The 19,175-nt window shown below is 41.8% G+C and overlaps 1 protein-coding gene across 3 annotated transcripts in view; it reads right to left on the reverse strand.

Annotated features, from left to right (window-relative positions):
• Window positions 1–398: 398 nt before the first annotated feature.
• Window positions 399–19,175, reverse strand: part of DSP (desmoplakin) — a 39,208-nt gene continuing 20,431 nt past the window's right edge. The window contains exons 11-24 of one of the 3 annotated variants that reach the window (XM_064705310.1): window positions 19,006–19,158; window positions 17,810–17,964; window positions 17,282–17,408; window positions 16,545–16,749; window positions 15,818–16,035; window positions 14,908–15,074; window positions 14,426–14,564; window positions 12,416–12,609; window positions 11,395–11,557; window positions 10,706–10,789; window positions 9,682–9,789; window positions 8,963–9,061; window positions 5,836–8,127; window positions 399–4,259 (exon numbers count right to left, since the gene is read on the reverse strand). In XM_064705310.1, the coding sequence (XP_064561380.1) occupies window positions 1,065–4,259; window positions 5,836–8,127; window positions 8,963–9,061; window positions 9,682–9,789; window positions 10,706–10,789; window positions 11,395–11,557; window positions 12,416–12,609; window positions 14,426–14,564; window positions 14,908–15,074; window positions 15,818–16,035; window positions 16,545–16,749; window positions 17,282–17,408; window positions 17,810–17,964; window positions 19,006–19,158 (7,299 nt within the window). In that variant the 3' untranslated portion in view covers window positions 399–1,064. The remainder of the gene's footprint in view (window positions 4,260–5,835; window positions 8,128–8,962; window positions 9,062–9,681; window positions 9,790–10,705; window positions 10,790–11,394; window positions 11,558–12,415; window positions 12,610–14,425; window positions 14,565–14,907; window positions 15,075–15,817; window positions 16,036–16,544; window positions 16,750–17,281; window positions 17,409–17,809; window positions 17,965–19,005; window positions 19,159–19,175) is intronic. The other 2 variants (XM_064705312.1, XM_064705311.1) reach the window with 2 other exon arrangements.

The raw sequence follows: 19,175 nt of genomic DNA on the forward strand, positions 1-19,175 counted from the left end.
CCAAACTTGCATGGATGTGTAAGGGAGAATCTGACTCAGTCCCTTGTAGCTGCAGAGACAATGAGCTGGATTACAAGCAGAAAAAGATATGCTTCCTATTATCACCATCAACTCTATAAACAAGTGTACAAACAGGCATTCTGCTTCTGGAGCATAGCTTCCATTATTGGTGCTACCTTAATTTTCTTACTGAAAAATCAGAATCAGAAGTCCTCATTCATAAAAGTGATGGCTCAGCATCATGAAATTGAACTTGCCTGTGCACTTTTTACAACAAAGCTACTATCTGCTTCTTTTAAAACTGGTTCTTTCTCTCACTTGCACTTCCAAGAATGTCCACAGATAAAATTATTAAGTACACACCAAACACTTTAAAACTTCAGAAGTTTATTGTCCAGAATAGCTGACATGGTACAGTTAGATTCTTTTTTCTTTGTTACAGGAAAATAAAGCAAAATAGTAGAAAATTGTATATGGCTTAACAGTAAAACAAAAGCCCAGCCTAACAATAGCCCTTTACATCCACCAAGTTATACTTCAGAAAATGACTAGCCAAACATAAAGAAGTAGAGCATCTGAAAGACAGTCTCATATTTACGGTATAGATTCTAAACCAGTACTAAGGGCATTTTCTGTCCATATTGTTAATATCTTTTTTTCATAATAGCAAATTGAAAAAGGTCTATGTGGATAAAAAGTTAACTACTGCAAGACTTTCAAACCTCAGTTATCACCTTATAGGTTGACAGTAATGGATAACGAGAGAAGGCACATGACACAGTATTTAAAATATACAGAGACCTATTAAAATCCTATGACTAAGAGGAAATGGGAACTGAAACTCAAAATTCACAAATAGTACTTTTGCATTCCCTAATCTATATTCTATAAGTTTGCATCCAAACATTTTACAGCTTTTTCAGAAGAAAAGTGTAACACACCCAGAAAAGACTTCAAGGCTTTGCTTTGAGTTATTTTGTTGTTTTGTTTCTTTTTCTTTTAGTAAATGCAATATAGGATAATCTAAATTATAATAAAATGCAGACACATTCCCTCACTTGTTATTAGCGCCCAATAGACCCACTGCTGAAGGCTGAGTATGAGTAAGAATATGAAGAGCTTGCTGAGGCATCAAAGCTTCCTCTCCTAGACCCACTGCGTGAGCCTGAACGTGAGCCAGAGCGAGAGCCAGAGCGAGAGCCAGGTGCCGAGGAGACATTGTAGGGACTGGATATGCCTTTAGAGGAAACAGAGGCTGCTTCCAACAGTTTAAGCCCGGTGATGTCTTCCACCATTGACCGGTTCATTGCATCTTTGTAGGATATTTTCAGCTTGGTCTTGGGGCAGGTCAGAATTTTGGGATAGCTGTTGGTGTCTTGTAATTTCTGGGAAGCGCGGCCGTCGATCAATCCATTCCTAATGGCTTCTTCAGTAGTTATTCTTCCACGTACTTCCGGGTCCACGAGACCTCCAGTGAGGTACTGGAATTCAAGGAACCGCTGCCCAGCCTCATAAGGCAGCCACTTCTCCTTCACTGCTTCAGCTGCTGACATCCTCTTGCGTCCGCCCTTTATGCCTTCGAACCCTATGAAGGCCTTCTGGGCTGGCTTCAGACGTGTGGCCATATCCTGATCAATGATGCCTTGGCTAGTGGCTTCCTGGAGGGAAAGCCTCTGGCCAGTGGTAGGGCAGATTATGCCACCAGTGCAGGCCTGGGCTTCAAGTAACCGCTGCCCAGTGATGCTATCCACGATGCCCCGCTGTATGGCTTCTGAAATGGAGATTTTCTCCAAGTTTTCTGTGTCAAAAATGGCTGCAATAGGACTGCACTCATCTGGGGTCTCTGAGAAAGAACCGCTCCTGATCACTGAAGAAGAGCTCCTGACACTCAGCACGGTGGGAGACCGAGTCACGGACTCGTGCCGGAACACCTCGTCAGTGCCATTACGGCAGGAAATCATGTCTGCAAACTGGGTCAGGCTCAAGCTGCCAGAACGGTACTGGTCAAAAAACTTCCTCTCCACCAGGCCTTTATCAATGGCGTCTTGGATGTCATACTGGCTACCTGTTTTTCTGTCCACAAGGACGACTCTACTGCTGCCATCCGATCCTGTGATAGTTATTTCTTCCCACTCACACTCCTGTTCAGCTAGCTCTGTGTAGGTGTCATAATCTATGAGGCCTTTGCTGTACGCCTCCTGAACAGACATCTCCCGGTTTGTTTCTGGATCCACAATGACCACCCTGCGCTTCCTAAGGGTGTTCTTCTGTGAGGTGTGCACCACCTTCTTCTTCTCTCTCAGGGGCAGAAGGCAGAGCCCCGTTGCATCATCCTTTATGCATCTTTCTTTCAGCTGCAGGTAGGTCAAGTTTTCCTCAGTGTTGGGATCAAAGAACCCTTTGGTGTCATCACTTGGATCACTAAGGATCTGGTTGAGCTCCTCATTGAAGTAGCCACGCTTGTAGGCCGTCTCTACTGGCAAGCGGTAGCTCTCCTTGGGGTCGATGATCCCTCCAGTAGCGATCTGCGCCTCCAGCAGACGAATGCCGTGGCCTCTCTCTATGAGCTCTTTGTTCATTGCTTGGAACAGAGAAATGATGTTTCCAGTTTCTGGGTCTTTGTACCCAGTGACAGCTCTTTCAGCAGAGAGAAGTTTCTCTTTAAATTCAATTCCAACAAGGCCTCTTTTGTAGGCTTCCTCAACAGGCAGCCTCACATTGCTGACAGGATCCACTATGAACCCTGTGGCTGCCTGGGCTTCTAGGAGTTCAAGGGCTGTTCCCGGCCTAACCAAACCTATTTTCATAGCCTGGTAAATGCCAAGTTTCTCTTTAGTAGCCTCATTGTAGATACCAGCAATACAGCTAGAGCCTTGAAGGAAATCGATAATTCTCTCACTCACTTCTTCCACTGTAATTGCACCTCTTTCCAAGTCATTCCTTGTTGATTCCTTAATGATTCCAGCCTCAAGCAGTGCATCTGCTGAGACAGGCTGCCGGATCCCTTGGAATGACATGCTCCTCTTCTGCACTGGAAGGAGCAGCAGACCAGTGTGTGGTTCAATCCTGCATTTTTCCTTCAGCTGCATATAAGTGACTGCCTTTTTGGTGGTGGGATCAATGAAGTTCTTTGTACTGCCTTGGCAGTTGTTTAGCATCCTGTACAGGTCTTTGTCAATCAAACCACGAGATAAAGCTATTTCTTTGGGTAGGAAAACACTGTTGACAGGATCAACTATCCCTCCTACAGCCAGCTGGGCTTCAAGCAGACGAATTCCAGTTTCTCTGTCAACCAGATTTTTCTTGATGGCTTCAGATACCGGCACAGTTTTGCCTGAGAAAGGATCCTTAAATCCTGTAATAGCCTTTTCTGCTGTATAGATCTGCTCTCTGTCATCGAAGTCAATCAGATCCCTGGCAATAGCACTGTCCACTGTTAATATCTCATTTCGGTGTGGGTCTATCACACCCCCTGTTGCTGCCTGGGCTTCTAGGAGCAGGACTGCATTTTCTGCTGTTAGCAGCTGGTTCCGTTTGGCCTCAACAAAAGAGTACTTCTGTCGGGGTGAAAGGGACACCCCTGCAATAGCACCTGCCCCTTTGAGGTAGGGTTCAATGTCAGCCGCGACCTCTTCCACCGACCTCTGCCCCTTCAGCAGTTTATCCAGTGTGAGTTTGTCTATCAACTGGCACTCGTACAGCTGCATGGCTGTGATCTTCTTCCGCAGCCCACTGAACACCAGCTTGGAGGCATCGATACAGAAGTCTTCCTCGGTCTGTGTAGATCTGTGAGCCCCATACGGGCGCTGCTTGAGCTTCTCGATCTCTCTTTGCAGCCTGAGACGCTCCGACTCCAGCTCCGACTGGCTCTTGACAGCGGTCTCTTCCAGTCTGCACCGGTATCTCTCCTCAATCCGTTTGATTTCCATCTGCAGCCTTTCAATCTCACTCCTCAGGCTGTTCTTCTCCCTCTCACTCTTCTCCCTCTCACACTGGATCTTCCTTATAGATTCCTCTGTTCGGGAGTGCTGGCTCTTCCACTGGTTGAGATCATTCAGAATTTGTTGCTTCTCACTTTCCAGGCGTTGCTTCAAACGTGATTCTGACTCCAGGGTAACTTTCAAACGGTTCAGCTCCTCTTCTAATCTCTGCAGTCTGGCTTTGTCTTGCTCCAAAGCACTCATTTTAATCAGCAGGGTTTCTCTTTCTTGCATAATCTGACTACACTGATTTTTGGATTCTTGAATCCTACTGGATGCCTAAAATTGTGGAGGAGAAATAAAGCAAGAAAGGATGGTTAGAGTTTGCGCTGGTCAGAGTTATGCCCTCTGCCTACAATGCTCTCCAGCCTGTCATTTAACCTGCAGCAAACTCCCACTGGAAAATATTCTAGTCACAGCAGCGCCTTACCCAAGATTATGGACGCACATAAACCAGACAAGGCACATCATCCCTTCACTTACAGTGTCTTCAGCACTGGCAGAGACTCAAGAGACTTCACTCTGTTACCCACAGCCTCAACCTTTGGCTGATTTAGTTCTCTGTACCTTTTTGACACTTCTCACAGTACACTGACAAATACACAGAGCATTTGAGACTCATAAATAGCCTGATGCTCAGCAGATGTCCTGGCAGTCCTACTAATCCAGGGGAATTTGCATCAGCTAAGGACTGGTCATACATGGATAAAAGGAAACATATGACTCAATTTTTGCTTTCCTGTTAGTTTCACATTTCACTCCAAATAATTTTACCTGTGTTGCCTTCCATTTTAATTCATGCAGTGTCTTCATGCATGTGTTCATATGCACAAACACCCACAAGCATGCATGTTTATATGCATATTAAACTGAATACAAGTTTATCTATCTGTAATACATGCATAAATATGTGCATATATATGTGTATGTATATATATATATACACACACACACATATATATGCATGGGTGTTATATATTCCTAAATGTTAGTATTTTTTTAATATCAGTATTAGGATTTTTAGAATAAAGGAAAGAAAAACTGAATAAAGGATATGAGAAAAGAAATATAAGGGACAAGTCTAGGAAAAAATACATTTTCACAAGTGCTCACTTATATATATTTAAAGAGTAGCTCTTTGTACAGGAAACTAGGCAGAATAACAAAATATTAAAAAATGTTTTCTTTAACTTGTTTATGTTGTCACTAAAAGTTTAAGAAGTAAGGGCCAATAGTAAAATTTGCAAACGCCCTTAATGACTTAGGAACATAAGTCCTCAAAACAGTCCAAGAAAGATATGCTTTTAATACCTTAGGCACACGACTCTTAATCCTCACTTGGAGTCAACATCTTACCCAGCTAATCAGCACCTTGACAGCTTGTTGGTTCTGGGGTTTTTAGCCAGTTTAGTTTGTGACAGCATTCAGGTCAGCCTCAAAGGACAGCTTAAACCCATCCTGGCTGAAACAGCCTGGGAAGCACACACAGCCAGCAGGGAACTGTTAAAGCACATTGGTAATCCCCATGCTCCCATTTTTCCCTAGGATAGTTTGCTGGACACTGGCACAAAAGACAGATTTCTTCTGGGACAAGGTCTGAGAACAAAGCTCTCCTAGGTGATGAGAGCTTGTGGCTCCCTAGAACAGTTCCCAGAGAGTAAAGAGGTTAAGGAAGTGGCCAAATCCTGCCATTTTTCTTTAAAACTTAACCATGAGGAAGGGTCATAAAGGGGATGTTAGTCACAAGTACAGTGACTTCAAAGAGCAAAGAGTGAATTAATTTGTTCAAACTGACACTGCAATTAACTACATATTTGAGAAACAGTAAAGCTGGGATCAAAATATGTGTGAATACCTCTAGAGCTTGCTTTTGGAATTTTTCAATTTCCTGTCTCAATTTTTCCCTTTCTTTCTGTAAATCATTAAGCAACCCCTGAAGTTCCAGGGTTTGCTTGCTGCTCATCTGAAGCTGATTCTTTAGTTCAGCAATGGTGGTATTTTTCTCATCAACTTCATTTCTGACCATTCTGAGGTCATCATACTCCAATCTAACATTTCGCAGCTCCTCCTCCAGTAACAAGTGTTCCTTGGTAAGGTTCTCGGTGAGAGACTGAAGCCTTTCGATCTCTATTTTGCACTCATTCAAGGCTTTGCTTTTTTCCTCAGAGGTTTTCTGTAAGTGCTCATATCGTAGGTGAGCCTGCTTTAATTGCTCCTGTTCTTGGACCAACTGACGACGTAAAGTCTCAATATCAGACGTGTATTTTCTTAACTCCTCCATGTATCTTTGCTTCTCTCTCACGTGACCATCTAATACTTCTCTTTGGTGTCTAAGGTCATCTTCATTCCTCTTCTTGACAATAGATACTTCCTCTATCTGCTGTGTGAGATTAGTTATTTTAACCGATTGGTCTCTCAGAGATCTCCTCATGCCTTCTATTTCCTCCTCCAGTTTTTTCCTCCTGGATGTTTCCTCCATTAAATTTTTGTTCTGTCTGCAAAGCTCCTCCTCCAGCTTATGCTTCTGGATCTGCAAGTCTTTTACAGTGCTCTGGAACTTTGCACTTTCTTGATCCCTGCCTTTTTTCTCTTGTGAAACTCTTTCATAGTCAATTTTCAGTCTGGCCAGTTCCTGCTCTTGGATCCTCAGCTTGTTAATTGTCTCAGTCGCACTTGTGTTTGCTTTCTGCAGGTCGAACTGGACTCTTTTCAGCTGATTGTTCTCATCCTCCACTTCTTTCCTCTGACTTGTTTCTACATCCAACAACTTTCTCAGCCTTTCAATCTCTTTGTTTCTTTCCTTAATGGTTTTAGAAGCATCATCAAGTGACTGTTTGTACCGCATGGTTTCATCGGAGTGTCTCTGAATAACTTGTTTTAGCTCAATCTCCAGCTGCTGTTTCTTCTGAGAAAGCTCTGAGCCAGCTGCCTTCTGCTGCTGAGCATTCTCTTCTATTTTCCGTAGATTGTCTGTTGTCTGAGTTATCGTATTCTTCAGTCTCCTAATTTCCTCACACAAATTCCTGTTTTCTCTCATGGCATTATCAAGCTGTGTTCTATAATTATTTGTCTCCTCTTCCTTTTGCATGGTGACCTGGTGAATTGTGTTCTTTGTGATATTAATCTCAGTTTCATATTTGTTCTTTAAACTAATAATTTCCTCATCATAACTGTTTCTTACCTTAGCCAATTCATTTTCAAGTTCCCATCGGCTTTTAGCCTCTTCCTGAAGCTGAAGCTTTAGCCTTTCCAGCTCCTTAGTTTTATCCTGAATAGTTGAGGCAGCCTCCTCAAGAGCCTGCTTGTATCTTGAGTTGTCTTCCCCACGAAGCTGAATGATCTGTTTCAGCTCCAGCTCTAGCTGGTGCTTCTGCTGTGACACCTCAGAGCTGCAAGCCTTCTGCTGGAGAGCATCTTCCTCTGCCCTCCGCCGCTGGTCTGTTGTTTGCAGAATGGCATCGTTCAGCCTCACGATCTCATCCTTAAGGTCTCTGTTCTCTCTTGTCAGTCTGTCAACCTGGGCTCTGAGGCCTTTTGCATCATCATCTTTTTGTGCAGCTATCTGCTGGATTGTTGTCTTCTTAATATTAATTTCTGTTTCATACTTGTTCTTTAAATTACTCATCTCCTCGCTAAACTGGTTTCTTACCTTAGCCAGCTCATTTTCATACTCCCTCTTCCGTGTGCCTTCGTCCTGAAGAAGAACCCTTAATCTTTCTATCTCGTACTCCTTCTCCTTGATGACCTTCTCAGACTCTAACTTCTGCCAACCAAGGCTGTCTTTCTCATTTTGCCTTGTTTTTTGCAGTTGGTCATAGTCATTCTTCTGCTGCTCATATCTATCCTCCAGCAACTTCCTTTTCCTTTTCTCATCTTCAGTCTCATAAGTCAGCCTGGTTATTCTGTCATTTAGATCCTTTATTTGGGCATAGCATTTGTCTAGGTTTTGCTTAGCAGAGTTTCCATCCATTTCAGCTTGTCTTTTCATTTCCTCCAAACTCATCAACTTTGCCTTGAGCTGAGAAATGTCCATCTGGTACTTCTGCAGATTTTGCTCCAGGAATTTATGTTTGTTGCTTGTCTCTGAATTTGAATCCCTAGCAAGTCTGAGTTCCTCTTCCAGGAGTTCAATTTTGGTGTTTTTCATCTGCAACATGATAGCAGAAAAACAATCAGAAAAACTCCCGTAAATATTTTGACAACTGTTTCAAAATCATCAAATGCAATAAAATATACATTGTAACACTAACAACTTAAAAATGATTTTTTTTGCTGCTTCAATGAGATCTAAACCCCCTTTTTCTTATTTAATGTCATCAAGACAGATTCTGTAATCTTTATTTATTCAGAAACCTTATTCAGAAATCAGCGTATAATGACTTTCAGAGGGGCAAAGATACTTGATGGGGGGAGGGAGGTGCATTACTGATAGTAAAATGTGGTCTAGCAGAAGTTCACTGGGGAAGTATGGAACAGTCACCTTTAGAACCTCCCCAGTTTTCAAACAGGTGAAAATTCACATTCTATTTATGCAACTTGTTTAATGGGCATCTCTGTTTCACTGAGCTGCCTCAAATCAGAAGTTGCTTCTTTCAAAACACTTTAGGATATGGTCAAAAATGAGATGCCCTCAACCACTAGGAGCAAGTTTTCAGCACTGAGGTATCTGTGCTGTCACTGAGCTCAAGGCTGGGATGGGCAGGGAAGGATCGCTCATGTGCCTTGATGAGCACTTCCTTATTTACCAAGGAGACCAGTTCTCTACCTCACTTCACACACCACCTTGGAGACCACTTTGTAAAACACTGTACTTTATCACAAAAGATGCATGACTCTGCTGATATGCCTCCTTTGTAGGGCACCTCTGAGTTTGAATACAGTTTTGCGAGCTATTTTATACTGTACTTTCTGCCTCTGATTAGCGATAGTTTTCTAATATGTGATAAAAATGAAAGCTACAGAAAATAAAATATTTAGAATACCTTCAGATCCTCCATGCTCTTTAACATTTCACTCAAGAATCTGTAATAATCTCCTGATCTTGTAAGAAGCTCTACATAGCGGGACTGAGCCTCATTAGCCTTGAAAAGAAACAGAATTGTTAGCACCTTATAGTAGAGGTAGACATCAACATACCTATGTCCAGACCACTTAAAGGATTCCAATCTACTTGAGCAAAGATATCACTCAACAAAGTAAAAAGCAGATTCTCCTCCTCACAAACTCACATGACATTCTGAGGACCCCAAAAGTGTGAATTCTTCCTTACGAAAAATCCACATCTCCTTTGGTTTTTCAGGATTGTTTGCCCCTCACTGCTGATGTGATATTAAATTCAAGCCTTCATCCCCTGGTTCATCCCGCTCTTCCCGTCTGACAGTCACAAGTAACCCAAGATAAATTTTTAATAGCAGTTAATTCCCTGGCTGAAAGTGACTAAACCACTTGGGGCAAGAATCTACCTTTCTCACAGTATGTATGCAGTGGACAGTGCATAGGAATGAGATAAATTCCTGAGGGCTAATCTAATGTCTGAACAAGCCCAGGTCTGATTTTACAGCACAATGACTATTCTGCACTAATTCTTTTTGCTTACGTGCCTAGCACACATTACCAGTGACAGTGCTAAGTGTTAGAACACAAGGGCTCACACGGACAAACAAATGCATTCAGACAATTGAAAGGGAGGAAAGAAAGGTACCTCTTGTAGGATTAGAACTGCAGGAGACTGAACCACACTCTTCTTGATAGGTATGTTGAGCAATGTTTCTAATCCCGAACTGTAGGAAGCAACCTGTAGTTCATAATCCTGAAAAATAAGACAAAAAGCAAGACCTGTTTAGAAACTGCCAAAGAATTCTCTGTGAAACTATTGCAGAAAATGCAAGTTTTTGGTGATTTTTCCTTTTGTTTTCTTAATAAAAAGCTACATTTCCCCCTTGTTTATATTTCTGACCATGTAGAGATGATCCTCTGTCATAAACAGAAGCTCATCAGTTTAAGTACCCCTGCGGAGATTCATGGGGGAGAATGACAAGGGAAAAAGAGGAAAAACATTTTACAAAAACAAGAGGACAACTGTTTCTGTAAGTTGAGGGCTATAAGGAGATGAAAAAGATTCAGTTTCATGGGAGTAACTGGTCTAAGTACTGTTATCCACCAAAACTTCATCAGACATAACAGTCTCTGCAGCTCTTTTGTATCACATATGCCATGTTACATATATAGCAAAATCTTTGTCACAGAGTAAGATTGAGCTGGAGAAAGCATGAACAGAAAGGTGACATAAAAATTCAAGGACCGCAAAACTATTCCCTCTGTATGTTACTGATTTTCATGGCTATTGCACACCATTCCTCCTGCTAATCTGCATTTGTCTTGCCTCCTAGATCAGATCCTAATCAGACCGAATTTGTTAAGCACCAATCTGTTCTTGACTTTATGTTTTTTAACACGTGACCTGGAAAGTTTGGTCCGGCTAGAAGGAGGCTTTGATTAACCTGAAGAGAAGCTCTCACTGGTATCTGCTGCATTATCCCACAGTCTTCAGGTGGCAAGTACACAAATTGCTTTCATTGTGTTTTGTACTCAGAAGTATTTCACCCCACCAATTTCTGTACACATGCATCAGGGAGTTGACTTTCCACCCGTCAGCAGAGCAGAGACAATGGGAAGTGCCTGACCATGAAAAACCACACCCCACAAAAATGCTGAGATCCAAGTACCTTAATTGCAGCTGAGCACTGATCTGCATGCTTGAGAAGCTCCTCGACTTTGTCTCGCTTCCCACAGATTTCACTGTGCAAGTTCTGCCAAGAGAAAGGTGAGCCATGAAACACTCCTGCAAGATTTACCAGTATTTCCTCCTGTCCACGCTGCCTCCATCAGAAAGCACCTGCAGCAGGAGACTACTGCAGCCCCTGAGGCTGAGGCCTGAAGTGACCTGTACCTGGGCAGTTTTTACAACAGCAAGCTCTTTGGCCATGAGAAGGTTTTTCTCAGAGAGAACACTCAGCAACTGAAAAACCTCCAGCACTGGGAAGGCAGAGTTCCTTGACTTTAGTTTAGATGCATCTACTTGATTTTTATTTTTGTGCTGTAATTTTTCCCATAAGTTGCACCATCTTACAGTCCCTTGAATTAATTCAAAGCTGATGTGTAAAAGTGTCAGTGAATGTGTAGGAGCCAAACGCAGTCCTGTTCATAATCTGTTGCAGTGTTGACAGAAAGTAATGAGGACAATAATATTTCCTCCCTCCTGCCTTCTACATATGTGGTGTTTTTTGGTAGCTTGCATACTTTATAATTCAAAACAGGCCAGTGTATTGCAGACTGCATTGATACTGATATTTTCTGTACAGCAAAACAATTTAAATCCAAATAGCTGAAGACAACTCATTCAGGTGCTGCATACCTTCTGATCATGCAGGTATCTCATGATAGTGTTGGAATCACACAGCTTCATGGACTCAATAGCATCCTGCCGGCGCTTGGCATCACAGATCCACTTGCTAAGAGCCTGGTAGAGATCTCGGTAGGTTTTCAGCTGTTTGATCTGCCTTTCTAAATCCCATGACCTAGGGGGAAAAAGGGAAAAACTTGTCAAAATGGAAAGTGCATTCTCTTTCTCTCTCTTTACACAGTTTTCAAATAAACTTATGTAAAACTATGGGAAGCTCTGAAAAGGAGATTCTGAACAAAAACTTTAAATAAATGAGAATTGTACTCATTATTAGTCACCAATATGGGGTTTTAATACCTCACTTTTGAGTAACTCTGTAATAGACAGAGTTACTCACAACTCTGGGCCTTCCTGTCAAAGTGAGGAATAAATAAAACTAGCAGTGATAAAAATCAAGTTTGCTGACTTCAGTACTCTTCTTCTCAATTTTCACTGAAGAACCAGCAACCAGTTAGGACTGCATTTTGTCCTCAGATAAAAACAAAATAAAACAAAATCAAACAAGCCATACCTCAACTTCCACCTCTCCCCCTCAAACAATCAGAATATGCCCTCTGTTCATGATTCAGATTCAAGGTTCGATTTTGTTACTTAATTCTTAGTGTTATTTTTTTAACCCTAAAGTATAAGTTGTTGAGGAATAAGCATCGTTGCTTTTTTGAGGGGTGAAAATGTTGACTGGAAGCACTTAATCCAAGAACATTAGCAAGAATTTAAAAAAAAAATTTGGAACAACTCTTTAGCATATAGGTTAGACATTTGCATGGCTAACTACATTTTTCTGCTTGGTCTTACACAATTCCTTTCGAAGTATGTTCAACCTATTCACAATAGCTCAAGTCTCATTGCCCTGAAGTCACCATTTGTCCTTTGGAAGCAAAGATTAGTGCACATCAGGTCTTTTAGAATTCACTGCTAAGATGATCTTGGTAGCAACAGCAATAAGGAAAACGCTCTGAAAACATGAACAAACCTGTTATCTATCTGCTTCTCAGCCCTCTGCCAGCGGTCTATTAGCTGGGTGACTTTGTCACAGTACTTTCCAATGTCCATGTCATACAGGGTGTATGACTGGCAAGACTGTGAGTGAATCTGAAGTGTTCTCTGCAGCTCATTTTCCAAGGTGTTCAGTAATGACTTCTTCATATTTAGGTCTGCTTTCATTTTCTGGAGAAAAAACCAAAATGTTGTCATTTAATTTATTCTTGAGAAGATACTGATACTTCACCAATTTAACAGCATGCACAGTATGTTGGGATCTAAAGATGTTGCTTTTAACTCAGTAAGGTATGTATAGTGATGTCAGCTGGACTTAAACTATTTAAAGTGAAACACCTATTTTGGTAAACAGCTCGGCTTAAAAATGCGTTTAAAGTTAGACTAAATAATTTGCTAAACCAAAGCCCTCTGCTATTATATTCTGAAGTCAACATTTCAGTTTCTCAGAACTCTGCAGAGCAGTTACCAGAGTAGAACAAGAGCCTTGCTTGTTCCTAGAAACAACTGACTAGAAAATTCCACTGAAGTATAAAAGATTCCTGCACTTGCAACACCGGTGGAATCAAGCCTCAGGAGTGACATATCCAGTTTTTAAACACCTAAAAATCCGCACAGATTTTTTGTTATTGTTTTATTTTATTTTATTTATTTTTGGTTGTTTTTTTATTTTGTGTGTAGCTCAAATTTACTCCAGCTAAGAACAACTCCTAGCTGCATGGAAGGTCTCTGTAACCCATTTTTGTACACTATTATTTGTGTTTATCACTAGTGAATGTAGATTTGAAGGCAGTATCTCCTTTCTTGCATGTAGGTTTGTTAATTGCCCTTGTTGTCCTCTAGGTGAAGCAAGTAAATTTGAGTGTTATTGAGTGTCCTGGTTTTGCTACAGAGTCTATGTCAAATCATAGAGTGAAAGTATTCAGCTTGTACAAGGGGAAAAGGGAAATAACTGCTTTGCTGAGCACAAAGTTGTCTTGCAGATCCAGTCTTTTATCTGCCTTTATCTGCTGGTCCTTTAGTGCACTGAATGCATTTGGGAGAATAAGAACTCTTTCATTATTTTCTGTTCTTACCTTTAGTAGGGAAAAAAAGTGTGTAGGTGGTGCAAATGGAACACAACCCAGTTACCTTTTTGTCATGTCAAATGAGAGCTACAGAAACCTTCCAAGCAGCTGCCCTTGCTCTGTGGGCAGCAACAATCAGGGGGTGGAAGAAGTAATAACCTGTGTGTTACTTCCAACAATTTCAAAGAATCACAGTTTCCTGAGTCAGAAATGACCCACAAGGGCCATTGAATCCAACTCCTGGCCTTGCACAGGACATCCCAAGAGTCACACTACGTGCCTGAGAGCACTGTCCAAACGCTTCTTGAACACTGTCAGGCTGGTGCTGTGACCACTGCCCTGGGGAGCCTGTTCCAGTGCCCTGCCCACTTCTGGATGAAGAACCTTTTCTAAACTTCCCCTAAACCTCCCCTGACACAGCTCCTTCCTGTTTCCTTGGGTCCTGCCACTGATCACCACAGAGAAGAGATCAAAGTCTGCCTCTCCTCTTCCCCTTTTGAAGAAGCTGTAGACTGCAATGAGATCTCCCCTCAGTCTTTTCTTTTCCAGGCCAAACAGACCAAGTGACCTCAGGCACTCCTCATACAGCTTCCTCAAAGCCCTTCACCATTCTCACAGCCCTCCTTTGGACACCATCTAATAACTTCATACATTTTTTTATCTTGTGGGACCCAAAACTAAACACAGGACTCAAAGGAAAGCTGCACTAGTGCAGAGCTCCAGAGCAGGACAATCCCCTCCCTGGACCGGCCAAGCAAGAATGTGCCTGATTTACAAAACATTGTATGTCTATGCATAAAATACAACAGGATCAGCATTTCTGTCTCCTGTGGTTTTGGAAAGGTTTCCCCCAGGTCAATAGATCAGTGCCAGCAGGTACCAATTTTGTTTTGGTGTGTCCTTGGGTTTTGGTCCCTCACCTTCAGACAAGCCCGATAAGCCTCCACTTTATCAAGATCCAAAGGAACAGTCTCCTCTTCAGACAGCCTGACTTCAAAAACTCTGATCACATCTTCTGTTTGCAGAATAACCTGGAGCAGACACCTCAGTGCATTCAAGCTAAAATAAATGATACAAGGCAAATCCATTATAAGGAAGGACTAAGGACTAATCCATTATATATAAGGACTAAGAAAGGAACAGTGATATTTTTAAGTAATTGCAGATGATTGGCTAAAGAGAATAGGTAACACAAGAAATTTATGTGACACTCGCGCTTCTCACCTTTTTTAAAGTGCTCCAGAAAAGAAAAGAAAAGAAATTCATGTGTCTGTTTCTATCAACATGTACACACTTTGCAGAGAAGGTGTAATTTTGCTACTATTGGTAGCAAAAGGGAGCTTTCTGGACTATGAGTTATGTGAAAAGTGAATATTTATTGCAAGAGCCTCAATTTACTTACCTGTCTAAGTAGCCAGCAGAAACACCATTAATATTTTCCAGTTTTTGAAAGAGGGCATTTATCTCTGATTGCAAGTATACATACTTCTCACAGCCTCTGAAGTTAGGCAGCAAGTCCTTATGCTTATTGAGGGTTTCAGCCATTATTTGAGAGTCGTTCTGCACACCCTAAAGAAAAAGAAAATGCCTGTTTTACACATTTTTGGTTGGCTGAGTGATCATTTTATTCTATATTCACACAGAATTGGTCTCCTTATCCAAGCAGCCTGCTCTTTATACATAACCAGCATGACTGAGGACTGAAGAAGTGGCTGAGCTTGCTTTCTTCAAGGCAAGCACTACTGAGCAATTTCTTTTTAGTCCACAATAGGTCATATGTCTTTTTGAGAATCTACACTCCAAAACTCAGCTCTGACATGCCAAGGTGCTTCTGCTCTTGATACCTTTGCAATCTCCTTGCCCCATGGGAATTTCTCACATGCCAAACCTGTCACCTTTTTGTACCAATCTTCCTCCCATGGTCTCCCACAAATCTAAAGAGCTAGTAGAGGGATAGTAAGTATCGTGTATCCAGTCTGTATCCCACATACAGCACTTTACAGGTAGGTGGTTACATGAAGTCCTTGGAAAAGGATTTTAATGGTGCTTTACTCTGGATGAGGCATAACATGAACTTACAGCCACCTGACATCAGTCTTTCTGTATTCCTTGCCTGGCAGAATTTGATTTTTAAAATTCAAGAGTCAACTTTTTCTACTTGGAAGGTAAATTCTAATCCAAATCATTATGGTTAGCCTCCAACTGAGATTATTCTGCAAAGGATATGTGTCTTTCACAGCTGATCATAAACAGAACTGCAGCATAGAGTCATACAGAGCTTGAGACGCTCAAAGACAAACATCTATGGTTACCTCTAAGTCCTTTATTCTGGCTGAAAAGTCATGCATAGCCCCTTGATCCACTCCAAGAGGAGCTCTTTGAACCATCTGAATCTCAGCAGCTTCAATCTGACGCCGAAGTTTCTGAAGCTCCATCAGCAGCCAGGCCTCCTGCTTCTCATACTCTCGGTTTCTCTCATTAACAATTATGGTGTTTGAGGAACCCACGGGACAGCACTCAGTTGGGACCACTGAAATGGTAAAATGAATTTGGTAAGCATCAACTGCCAGAGAGCTGAGCAGGAACATGGAGAAAGCCAAGGCAGTGCCCAAGGGACCCAAGCACTGAGTTGACTTGTAGAACTGAGTACAGGTGGAAGATCTGGGCCTTAGGCAGCTGTTTCAGAGAATGAAATCTCTCCCTCACAAAAATATAAACTTGCTTCCTAAAACACAGCAGTGAGATTTAGCTTCCTAATAATAGAAAATTTATCAGATGGACTAAATTCCTCTCTTTCTCTCAGCAGGTTCCATGAATTTTAGAGCACTATTACCAGACTCCCATCAAAGGAAGGAGCCATGCACTCCTCTGTGCATGGCCAGTTTTGTTATGTTGGGAGACCGCAGAACAGTTCTTGAACATATTCCTATTCGTATGTTGAAAATAACATTTTCACATAAAAGAATGCACAACGGGCCACCTCTGCCCCAAATAAACCCCAGCAACCCAAGCTCTACAAAAGCCAGGATGACAAGAAACCTGTTTGTGGTGGTCGTGCTTGATTAGGCAGTTGTATGATCAAGGTTTGGTAGTGCTTCTGAGCATCAGTGAACTGAGTCTGCATCTTTCGTTTGTCTTCATCACCAAACATCTCTGAGCCTTGGCTGTTTCTGAGGAATTCTTGATAATGGATCTCCAGGTCAGTTATTATTTTTTGGTAATCTTCCTTACGCATTGTTTTCAGCTGAAATAAGGAAGAAGGGAATTTTGAAATAAAAGGGAAAAAAAAAAAGCAATTGGGGAAGTTTTATGAGTAGTTAATCATTAAGGAACAAACTAATAAGCCTATAAAAACCCAAAGTAATCACACTTTAGAATAAATCCTAACTAGGTTGCCTCTAAAAGTGTGCTGCTAAGAGTACCATCTGAGTTAACCTATCCTTGTTACCATCATTTCATACCTTAACAGCAGTTTGAAATTCTACCTCTTATTCTGTTTATCCATGCCCCTGTACAGTGGGAGCTAATACAGCAAGTATGTAATAAAGACCCTTAGCTAATCTTTCTGCTTATATGTTTGAGTAGGAAAACATTTTGTTTCTCCCTTAATAAAATTACAACTCCCATATGTGCGAGTTTTTGTGCAACCCAGCCAAAGAAGGCCTGTGGTTTTGTAGAACATACATCTGCACAGGATACTGCAGGGTCTGTCTGGGACAGCAGACATCAGGTCATGGATGTCTCTGGTCTGCAGGCAAGGCCAGCTGGTGTCTTACCTTGGCAATAGTCATGGCTCTGATTTTCTCAATGTCAATCATGCAGTAATGCCAGGACACCAGGCTCTTCATGTTGATATACAGCTGGTTCCACAAAGCTAAAATAGCTTCATAGTATTGCTCAATTCTAGTATGAAGGAAAAAAAAAAAAACATGATCAAAATGCATCTGTCCTTGTAGCATGGATACAAAATATCCCAAGAAATATCCACCAGATATGGAGCACGTTAAGGCTTGTTCTCTACTTGAAAAAATCTTGGAAATTAATTTATACCTGACTTTCATTAATACAGATAAGAAAAACAGTGTAGATATTAACTTTTAAACATTTCTAGGACCCAGCCTGGATCCCAGCAAGTTTCACTGAAGTGAGTTTCCTCAAGTCAAGGTTCTAGTCCTTAATCCCCCACCTTTAGGGGCAGGGGCAGTGCACTCTGAGCAAGGCACAGAACATATTTTGTGACTGGTTGCTGTTTTGAGTGAACTCTAACCCCAGTGGCAAGCATCCAAACTCGGGCAGCAACTCACTTGGTAGCCAGATCCACTGCCAATGGGTTGGGGGGTGGGATGATAAGGCTGACAGATGGCACCAGCATGTCCACTCCTCCGGGGCCCGTCACCAGCCACTTGCTGCGCTCGTTGTTGTCCTTCAGGATGCACTCATCGCCTTTGCGCACCGTTTTCTGCAAGGGACACAGAACAGGGCTTCTCCTTAGCTAACTAAGGTGGGGCTTCCAGGAGAGACAGACAAGGGAGATGCACCTAGATCACAGAAGCAGGAGCGCTTCCCAGCTGGTCCAGGTGTGCATCTCAGCTTCACATTAGGGCAATAGATCAGTACAGATCAACCAACCCCTTCCCCCTGAATCTGGTTTCCACGTGAAGAAAACCCAAAAAAGCCCAAGAGTGAGCCAGAGAACCACAGTCTGCTAGATCATCAGATGTGGGGCTTGCCCTAACAAAGACTGAATGTGGACACACGGCCTGGGTAAGCTAGGCAACCATGCATGGCTTTCAGCCAGTGAGCTGAAGGCATGAGGACATTCAGTGCTGCATCCATATTTGCAAAGGGACTGGGAGTGAGTGTGGCAGAGCCAGATTCACCAGCTCCAACTGCCAGAAATCCTGACACCAGGCAGCCACAGGTGTGGCCATGGTGCAGGAAGAAGCACATAAGCAGAAAGCACATCTAAATTTATTATTAAGAAAAAAAAAAAAAAGAAATAAACCCAAGCAGCCTCAGTACTGAGGAGGAAGAAAAACCATAATTAATTTCATAGTCCATCCAGAAAAGAAATGGGAATACTAATGAATAACTGCATATTCTTCACTTTTGTTAGATGAATTGTTCACCTAAGAATCCAGAGAAGCACTGGAAAGGTGAGCAATCAGCAAAAAAAAAAAAGGTGTGGATGCACAGAGACATCTGTACAACAATTTTAGTCTTATCAGCCATAAGACTTTTATGTTCAAATTTGAAATATTAGTATTAATGCTATTTAATAGATTGATAATAGTCATTTGACTAGATTTATTAACCAATAAGAACCTACTTGTTTATTCATAGTGCCAAGAAATGCAAGGCTTCTTCCGTCAAAGAAATTCAAGCTGACTAAAACCAGATAAAGGGCTTACACCTATCAGCTCAATGGTCTGCTTACTAAGCAATTTGCAATGTTCTAGCTTACACAATGCTCATTCTCAGCCAAAAAGAGATACAATACCAGATCCTGTTTGTAGTCACACAGAGCCTTGAGGATAATGGGCTTGTTACTCCGATAGTCTGGGTTACGTGGCTTCAGCTGCACAATCTTCCTGGATTTATTCACCAAACTCTGCACTTGCCTCTTGTATTCAAGAATTCTCTCTCGTTCATTCTGCAAAGATTAATTAT

Source organism: Zonotrichia leucophrys, chromosome 2 (genome assembly GCF_028769735.1).
Source record: "Zonotrichia leucophrys gambelii isolate GWCS_2022_RI chromosome 2, RI_Zleu_2.0, whole genome shotgun sequence".
NCBI classification, from domain to species: Eukaryota; Metazoa; Chordata; class Aves; order Passeriformes; family Passerellidae; genus Zonotrichia; species Zonotrichia leucophrys.